The sequence below is a fragment of the Anguilla anguilla genome, chromosome 8 (genome assembly GCF_013347855.1).
Source record: "Anguilla anguilla isolate fAngAng1 chromosome 8, fAngAng1.pri, whole genome shotgun sequence".
Taxonomy (NCBI): Eukaryota; Metazoa; Chordata; class Actinopteri; order Anguilliformes; family Anguillidae; genus Anguilla; species Anguilla anguilla.
This window is the reverse complement of record NC_049208.1, coordinates 14493452-14503535: the sequence shown is the minus strand read 5'-3', so window position 1 is coordinate 14503535 and position 10084 is coordinate 14493452. Positions and strand designations below refer to the sequence as shown.

The 10084-nt window shown below is 42.2% G+C and overlaps 1 protein-coding gene across 1 annotated transcript; it reads left to right on the top strand.

Moving 5' to 3' along the window:
* Positions 1-2651: 2651 nt before the first annotated feature.
* mc4r (melanocortin 4 receptor) lies at positions 2652-5951 on the top strand. Its single transcript, XM_035430816.1, has one exon. The coding sequence runs from the start codon at positions 3137-3139 to the stop codon at positions 4064-4066; it is 930 nt and encodes a 309-aa protein (XP_035286707.1). The 5' UTR covers positions 2652-3136; the 3' UTR covers positions 4067-5951.
* The last annotated feature ends 4133 nt before the right edge of the window (positions 5952-10084 follow it).

The window sequence follows — 10084 nt, the reverse complement described above, 5'->3', positions numbered from 1 at the left end:
GTGTTCAATCACAAAAAAACTCCATGTTTTTGGAGTCAGAAAGATGCATACCCCCTCACTACCACATGGGGGAACATGGTAGCTGTCCATGGTGCTGATGTTTCCTGGCACTACCCCTTTCAGGGGGGTTCTCACTGGATCTGGCACTCAACGCATCCTATTCATTTTCTATGGACAGGCTGCACAGTGCATGATGGAAACGGTCTGGCAAGTGGTGGCGCCGTCACCGGTTCTGTATTTGCGTAGAATGCACTTTGTCTTTGTTCTGTGCACATGAAGGCATCCAAACCTAGCTGGCTCTGGCTCGCAAAACTGGGATCAAACTTTCAAACTAGGTGCTGCAGATCAAATATGAACCAAGATTCAGCAACTACATTGCCCATTTCTCCCCTCAAATGTTTTCAGAAATATATTTTAGTGGACAGTTTAGATGGAAAAAAAAAAAGTTTATCAACACTCTGCCATATTGTTTCGTTTTGAAAAGGAGAGCCGAACCAAAAGACGACCTATCATATATCCAATCAGGTGCCGGCAGTGTTCACCTGTTCGTATTGATTCCACCAAGGCATCTATCCGACGTAACCCGCCTGCACTGTTTGCGTAGTACCGCCCATTAAACGGAGAGCTTGGGGGTCCAGCGTCCTCACCGGATCTGGTGTGAACCTCCCCTTTCCTGAGTGGACAGCCGGTCAAATTTCACTGTCATACCCGCTGAATCATGCCCCCCCCCACACACACACACACACAGACTCAGTCTCCTCTGCCAGTGTAGCATTTAGGTGGGTGGGAGCATTCTGGACATTCTTGGGTGGCAAGTCACCCAAAGTTCTCCCACCCATCTGGGTCTCTTGCTCTGGAACTCCACAATTTGTGCTGGAATCAGAGCAGGTAAAAAAAAAAAAGCATTCATGGGCATGTTAAACCACTGAGCACTCAGTGTTTAGCCCACTGAAAGTACTGATAAGAATTTTACTTGGTGTGCTATGCACTGCTGCTCTGAGTGAGCCATGCTCCATACTTATTTTGGTACACATCAGCCATTCTGAGTGATTTGAGTGGATTATGTGAGTTAATGGCAAGCATTGACATGTGGCTGGACCCAAAAACCTAACTGTCTGTGAGCCAGGATTATTATACGGGTGACAGTGCTCAACCACAGTACAACGGGTCAAACTGTTCTGAGCTCAATGCTAAAATGCACATTAAACTGTTTACAACATACACAATGATCAAAATAGAGCAAAACCTATGTAGAAAATATGCTGTACTACATTACAAAAGGTTTTTAAAATCAAAACACATTACATAATGATGCACACTGGCTTATTTAGTTTCCCTTCGTCTGAATCTTGGGCCAGGATTCAATCTTTTGAAATAAATTATTTTTTTAAATTGGGGCCAAATTGAAATAAAGCATTAGTTCTTTCATCAAACATGCACTCTGTGAAGTGAACTTCAGGGATAAAAAAGTTGAACTTAATTTATTTGAGGGCAAATGTTAATTTTAACCAAGTCTTTATCTTGTGCGTCTGCAAAATTAAACCGCCACGGAATAAAGTCTTGTTTGATTTCAATAGTTACAAATCATAAAATGCATTCATAATTGATGGCCCGGTTTCTTTGGTCTGTTATCCAGACTGCTCTTCTGTGCTGGAGCTTCTCCTTGGGGTTAACACATTCTCATTATTTATTCGTATTTATTCATTTTGGTTGAAAGATATTCAGCTCCCTCACACGGTGACAAATTGAATGAAATAGCTGTTGCATTCTTTTATTTAAACTATTCATTACTGAATTTATACAAATGTCACAATATCTCTGTGTCCATTTATCAGATCTGATGCATGGTGTATTAACTTGATGTGGAAAAATTTCTGTGTATTTGCATGGCTGACCAGGCAATCTTGCAAGAGCGAGCTAATGCTGATCGGAAGGTGTGTGTCTCTCTCTAACAAGCCTTGTTTTCTTTGAAGTAGCTAATGCAGTGGTAACCGAAATAACACATTTAAATCCATCCTACATCCAAGCTTTTCACAGATGCAGAAATTATTCTGAGCATTGTTGCATATGCATTAGCACCGCAGTGTCACAGATACATGGACTATTTATGAAAGGCTGAATACAGCCCTATCTATCCACATCTATGTTTAGTCTATTATGTATTACATCATGAATGCATTTCTTTGGGATATGAAAATACTATTTATTCTATTTCAAAATAGTCTCGCCATAGTTGACAGCTTATATAACAAATTTAAAGCAGACTATCTATTCACAAATTTAATATTATTGGATGTGGTATTTTTGGTGTGGGACTTGTGGTATATTACTGTATATTAAAATAACGATCAATTATTTTACTGTGTTCTCCAGAAAGCAGGCTGTTTTTTCATGGATTAAATGTGGTTTGCCAATTGTTTTACTTTTTGAGTGCCATGCTGTAAATAGAAGAAAAGGTGAAAACGGATCATTTGTAGCATCTACTTCATTTACTTTCCACGTCTCTTCTGAACAGCAATCTGTAGCTCTGCCCCCCTACCCATTACTGCTATACGCAACCTAATTGGCTGAGAGGAAAAGCAGTGGGAGGAGCCAGTCAGGAGACTGGAGCAGATTGATAAAGCCAGTGTGTGATAAATCGGCGAGATCACCATGTGCTCTCTCCAGCTCCACATCAGCACTGCAGAAAATCTTCATTCGCCCACTCCCGCTCCTACTCATTCCCACGCTACTCGCCTCTCTTTCTTTCTCTGCATTCAGCCTCTCATTCTTTCCCCTTCTTTTTCTCTGCCTGCCTTTCTACTCATCAGCACCACTCTATATTTCTTAACCATTTGTTTCACTCCATCCCCCCTTCTCTCTTTTTTCCTCCCTGACTTCCTCCACAGAGGAAGAGAAATGGAAAGGGTTGATCCGAGCCGATGATGAGACAGCTCAACCAGAGGATTGGGAACAGACAGGTGGACGCCCACCAGTGACTGTAACCCCCTCCCCCCGCCACCGCTCGTAGGCTCCAGCAGTGTCCCGCAACGAGGGAGCGTGACGGTCTGCTGAGGGGTGGGGAGGATTCTCCAAGGGAACCACCCAAGAGAGCAGAGCACGCAAACAGCCAGAGGTTAATACACGAGTCTGAGGGATGAATGGCACGCACCACCATGGTCCAATTCACCCCAGGAACTGCAGCTCGAGAGAGGGGGCCAAGGACGCCTCCGGCTGCTACGAGCAGCTCCTGGTCTCCACCGAGGTCTTCCTCATCCTGGGTATCGTCAGCCTCCTGGAGAACATCCTGGTGGTCGGTGCCATCGTCAAGAACAAGAACCTGCACTCGCCCATGTACTTCTTCATCTGCAGCCTGGCGGTGGCCGACATGCTGGTCAGTGTCTCCAATGCCACGGAGACTGTCGTCATGGCGCTGATCACCAGCGACCACCTGGCCACACGGGGCGGCCTGATCAAGAGCATGGACAACGTCTTCGACTCCATGATCTGCAGCTCGCTGCTGGCGTCCATCTGCAGCCTGCTGGCCATCGCAATCGACCGATACATCACCATCTTCTATGCCCTGCGCTACCACAACATCATGACTGCGCGGCGGGCGGCAGCCATCATCTCCTGCATCTGGGCGTGCTGCACGGTGTCGGGGGTCCTCTTCATCGTGTACTCGGAGAGCACCACCGTGCTGGTGTGCCTCATCACCACCTTCTTCGCCATGCTGGTGCTCATGGCCTCGCTCTACGTGCACATGTTCCTTTTGGCCCGGCTGCACATGAAGCGCATCGCCGTCCTGCCCGGCGGCGCCCCCGTGCGCCAGGGCGCCAACATGAAGGGCGCCATCACCCTCACCATCCTGCTGGGCGTCTTCGTGGTCTGCTGGGCGCCCTTCTTCCTCCACCTGGTCCTCATGATCTCCTGCCCTCGGAACCCCTACTGCATCTGCTTCATGTCCCACTTCAACGTCTACCTCATCCTCATCATGTGCAACTCCGTCATCGACCCGCTCATCTATGCCTTCCGCAGCCAGGAGATGAGGAAGACCTTCAAGGAGATCTTCCTCTGCTGCTGGTGAGGGAGGCCCACGTCCTGTGCCTGTGAGCTGCCCATCAGGTACTCACTCAGTAAGTACTGACTGAACAGGTACCTGGCAGGTACTGACATTTACACAGCTGGTAGTGGCCTAATGGATGCTCATCTTGACTCAGTAGGTACTGGTTATGGGGCTACTCACCCAGTGGTTGCTGACCTTGCTTCAGCAGTTACTGACCCAGTGAGCACTGACCCAGACTCAATAGGTACTGACACTGACCCAGTGAGTATAGACCCTGACACAGCAAATAATGGCCCTGGGGCTACTGACCATGGGGAAACTGACCCAGTGGGCATTGACCACAGCAGGTGTTGGCTAAGGGTCTGCCTGGGTCAACACTGCTGACACTGGAAGAGCTCCATTGTCTGTGCTCTTTGAGGTTAGCAAATGTAAAAGATAGCCTCTGTTTTTCTGTTCTTACGTTTCAGGCGGTTACCGAGGAGGTAGGTTTATACGCTGCTCTTGTAATCAAATGATTTTTAAGTGAGGTTTTTTTTTAAGAGGTTTTCAGACTCGGTTCTGAGGGACCGCTGTGTATGCTTGTTTTCACTCCAACCGCAACTGCAAAAAGCTTTTCATTTTCTCTTCATGTTTTCAGGGATTATTTACCCTCATATGGGTAAGACATACTATGAATGAGAAAACTCCCGTATTCACATTGTGCAATATTGCTTTCGTAAGCAGAGGTAAAACGTTTTTAACAGATGAAATTAAAGATTGAAGTGAATCAATGGACTCCTAATTGCTTTGCAAATGATAACGAACCAAACTTGTACTGTGTTAACACAAGTGAACACAATCCAGGTTTGGCTTGTCAGCATGTGCAAAGCATTTAGGAGCCTGTTGATTCATCTTAGTCTTTGATTGGTATGATTCATGTAACTGCAATATAGCACAAGATGAACACAAAACTGTTGTACTTCAGGACAACCATAGCTATTTGTGATATAGTGTGCCTTAAGAGAGTAAATAATCCGGAAAACACGAAAAGCATAATTAAGAAAAATGAACAGCTTGTTAAAACTCTGGGATTGCAATAGTGGTTGTAACAAAAACCAGCATACACAGAGTTCCCCCAGGACTGAGTTTGAAAATCACTGCTGTAAACAACACTGTCCATTTGTTGTGCTAATATGAAAACATGAAAGCATGTGCTCTCCTAAATTTAATGAACTAGTGTTGTACATGTGTGACAGGACTGGCAAGCTTGGCAATGAACAGCTCAGCTTGCAGAATTGATCTGTGTGAAAACAGATATCCCATATCCAATGATCCAACTGTGAAGACTGTGAAGTTTGAAAAACTAAAATTATTCAGACTATTATTCAAACCTAGAAAACAAACAGCATCTTTGGTATGACTGCAGCTTAAGAACAGTGCAAGTGAAAAAAACGTCAAGGTTTGTGCAAACTTTACAGTTGAGGATTGCACAGTCCCGACAAAAACGCAACTGTAACAGTAACAGATAACAGAAAATATCTCACATAATTCACAGAGATGTAAAATTAAACAAAAGAACGCACACAAACACACGTGTCAGTGCCAGTAGCTTGCTGGTCATTTTGTTGTTGTCTGTTCCTCAGAACGTGATTATGGCTCCAGTGAGTCTTAAAACGAGTCTTTAATGTCACTGTTTTAACCACTCCACGTTGTCACTTGTATGACTGATATGCATTTTTGTGTTCTTGGAAAGTAACATTGTGTTGTAATTGTGTCTCAGCATAATTGTAGCAGTTATACCTGGTCTTTCATTACTCCGCTTGAGTGTGTGTTTGCCTTGAAGTTGCATGTTTTAAATGTAAATTTTTCAAATTCTCTGTCACAGTTGTTTTGAACATGTACAAGTGTGCACTGGAAGAGAATTAAACCAAAGATGCTTCATGTTCTGAGACAGCGTTTAAAGTGGAAATGGCTGAAAATAAAGGACTCAAATGACCTGATCCCAGCGGCTTTCTCATTACTGGGCATTCCTGTTTAAACTAGTTGGCTGCACAGAAATGCATGTCCTTACAAAAACAACAGTTTACACAGCTGACAACTGATTTATGCTCCCCTTCATCTACTAAGCAGGAATCATGTCTCGGAGCAAACTGAATTCCATTCCATTTCATGCGTGAACATCACTGCCAACTTAATGTGTTAATGGGTTAATGAGCATAGATGACTTCTGAAATGACTGTTAAAAGCTCAGCATATTCAACAGCTGTTTCAATGCATGACAATACCATTAAAAAACGAAACAAAAAATGCGCACCTTTATTTTGACGCAGTACAAACCAACCAAAAACACTGCCAAGTTAGAAATCCATGAGTAACGGACACACAAAATAAACTGGCCTCCAGGATGGAAAACGAGCTGTTTTAATACCATATAAATGAACAAAAATTGAATCATTTGATAATAATGTATGACCATCTCTTTTTGTTCTTTAGTTATACTTATAAACCGTAATTATGTCAAGGAATTTTCAAACAAGGTTGGACATCCAATTTTCAAATAAATGTAAAAATTTAAATCAAATAAGTTCTCTTATTAATATTTTATGTTTCTGACACTTCTGCAAAGAATAATTATTACCTATAAATGCTGTCACAAATCTCACATTCAATAGAATGAGTCATTTTATTTTATGAGAGAGAAACAGGTCATAGGAGGCCGGATGTTTGGCACAGACAACAGCTCTATATAAAATGACTGATTCCCAGAAGATTTCCATGTGCGTGTGTGTGTGAGCGCAGCATGTTTATGCCCAATATCTCTAAATTAAGTGGATGATAATAATAATAATAATAGTAATAATAATATATTTTTCAGTTTTTCAACTGGCCCAGTATTTTTTTTTGTTTGGGAAGAAAGCCAATTCCATATTTACATTACTACATCACAGTCTATAAGGGACATGGGATGGTATTTGTGCAAGGCTGGGCTTGCTCAGATGATCACGCTCATCATAATTACACTTGTTATTTCCCAATCATGGAAACAGTCTAAAAAATATTTTTAAAATGTTTAAGAAGTCAAGGAAGAAAATGCCCCTAAAAAAGCATACTGCTCTGATATTTCTGCTCCCATCAACATATTATTAAAGTACGTGGCTACATTATACAATGCATTATACAATGCTTAACCCCTGATTAACATTTCCATTTTAAATCCATAGAATGTGATACTGATGCTTCATTGAGTACTGACAGATATTTGTAAACATATTGTCAGTCCCCCCCCCCCCCCCCACAATCTTCGTATATTCTGTTTTTCTGTGCTGTCTTTGTGACAGCATGCCTGTGAAACAAACTCTACAGAGATTCAATTTTCTCATGAGATTCATCTAGTCTCAAATTGGACTCTCCTGTTTGCACGCTTTCCTGACCGAGGAAAGAGAGTGGGATTCATCGGGTAAAATAATGGTTCAATGGCAAAATGGATGCCCCGCATTTCACTACAAAAGGACGCGTGCGTCAAACAGGGGGAAAATGAAGAAGAGGGGATCATGACCAATTTACTCCATCACAGAACAAAAAAGGGAATGTGTGGGGTGTAGGCTAAGTGACTTGGAGGAGGAGGAACAAAGGCATGGAGAGACTCTTCAGAGGAGCACTAAAACAGCTCCAAACACTCCAAAAGTAAGAGTGTGGGAAACAGGCTGTCTGGTAATGATTCGCAGAAGTGCCATCAATGGCAGGATGTTCTGCTAGTGTTACTGAGGTCTGTTGGCAGAATAGTACAGTATATGCAGGATGGACATGCAAATATATTTTAAAAATGTATGATGAAAATATATATAATATATAGCTATATTTTGATCTATAAAAACATTTTCCTATGTCTGAAACTTGATTTGACTGTTTGTTTAGCCCACATCAGTGTTATAAAAGTCTGTTATGGCTATATAACATTATAGTTCATTGTTAAACTGCATTACTTCCGGTTTTAATTTGAATAATAATACAAATAATTTTTTGGTTGAACAAATACAGATACAAATACAAATAGTGGCATCTCCCTCCACCCCTAATATACACACATATATATCATTATGAACCACCAGTATTTCTCCTGGTTTTTTGGACCACAATATTTGAGATTTCCAGACGTTGTCTCTTTCCAGATTGTCTCTATCCAGACTGTCATTTCTCTTTGAACAACTACCCGGCTTGAATATTCCTTCACCTTACAACGCACTGCCTGAAAGCTCTTGTCCATTCCACAGGCCTATCATTAAGAATAATGGTGGACTTATTCAAGTAATAACAGTTTAATTACGCAAGTCTTAATGTCACTTAACAATAGTGGGACCACAGTCATTTAACCTCTTTATTCTTGTTTTTACGTCATCAGTCTTTTTTCACCTTTAAAATCTGCGTTGGCTGTTTTCAGCCCATGTGGCTGGTATTTTTTGTGGTTAATTCAGTCCCCCACAGTTTGAGGACTCTATGTAACCACCTACGACTCTCGTTTCACTTTTTTTGTTTTGTTCTTGTGCCACAGGTAAATGTGCGCAAGTAATCTCGGCATCTATTAGCAATGGAAATCTTTCATGCAAAACCATGCTCCATGAATATTCTAATGAATTCTCATTGCATGGGGAAACAAATGTGCTACATGACAGAAATGCTAATTCAGCATTACTCCTCCAACTGAATTGGGTTCGTTCTTTGTTTTCTTGAGGAACATCACTTTGATGTCATCGTTGCTAAAGCTGCAGGACGGGAGTATTCGATGTTGATTAACTGACTAGCACAAGACGTGAACATTTTACTTAAAGCAGGAGACAGTTGGTCATGAGCGTTCAATGAAAAATGACGCAGACTGAAAGTGCTGATAGATACAGTGCTGGAGCCATGCGCCAATACTTACAGCTCTGCATCTCTCCTGGAGATTCACAATGTGTATTCTGGATGAGTTTATGCTTTTATTGAATTTTACAGTTTCTCACCTCATCAGTCATAGTGAGAGAGAGAGAGTAATTCAATCATCTGTCCCCTGGTGGAAATTCCAGCTACCAGCCTAAGATAGAATCTTGCTGGAACCAGCTTCTGCTCCAGCTGGATGCCATCTGGAATTTGGTGATGGTCAGTTTTCTGTACCAAGCTGGCCCACCAGCTAGACAATGGTCTTGCCAGCATGGTTGGTATCTCAACCATCTTGTTGCCAGCTTGACCATGTCCAAACCAGCTTCAAATAAGCTGGCCCAGCTTTAAACCAGGCTGGAACCAAGCTGAACGTTCCACCAGTGTCTGTCGGTCTGTCTGTCTGTCTTTCCATCTCATGAGGCCGTGTGAAGTAACATTTTTAATGTGCTACAGCAGTGTTAAAAAAATTATAAAAAAAAAAAAAACACAGGCAGAAGGGAAGATGTGCTGTTCAACTAAACAGGGGAATTGAACATCTCTCCTGAAAGAACGCACATAATTATATAGTTTGTTATCCAACCACCTGTTCGGAACCTGCATCTGTAACACCATTAATGAACTCTAAAACCCTTATAAAATGAACAAACTGATATTCTTCTATGTCAATTGTGTGAAGTATTCCATCTTACATTTCAAGTGCTATGCCTCAGAGGACGTATTTTCAATCTGCATTGCATGCTGGGAGGAAATACGGTTTTCCATACGCATCCTGGGAGACTAACACTAAAGTGTCCATGTGCCTGCAATTTCGTAAATTTCCCAAATATACAAGCAAGCAGTGGGTCCAAGGAGACCGAACCAGATGATGTCTGGTGTCTTAGCAACAGGTTGAAACACGAAATTCTGTAGAAAATAAAACCCAAGAGAGTGGTTTGGGGTCTGCTAACTTATGTTCAGAAGCGAACTTTCCTTAAAGAGAAACAAACAATAAATCAAAAGCACACAGTACCTGGGAAACTCATTAGAAAACACAACTTTCCTGCTCCTTCAGGTGGGAGTAAATGCCGAAAAGATTTTCTGATCGATCTTCTGCACAAAAATCAATCTGTGCAAACTGCAACCTAGGGCTTTAACTCAACAGCCCTC

Bases quoted from the DNA above. Each gene is read 5' to 3' on its own strand.
- mc4r (XM_035430816.1), top strand. From the start codon at position 3,137: ATGAATGGCACGCACCACCATGGTCCAATTCACCCCAGGAACTGCAGC.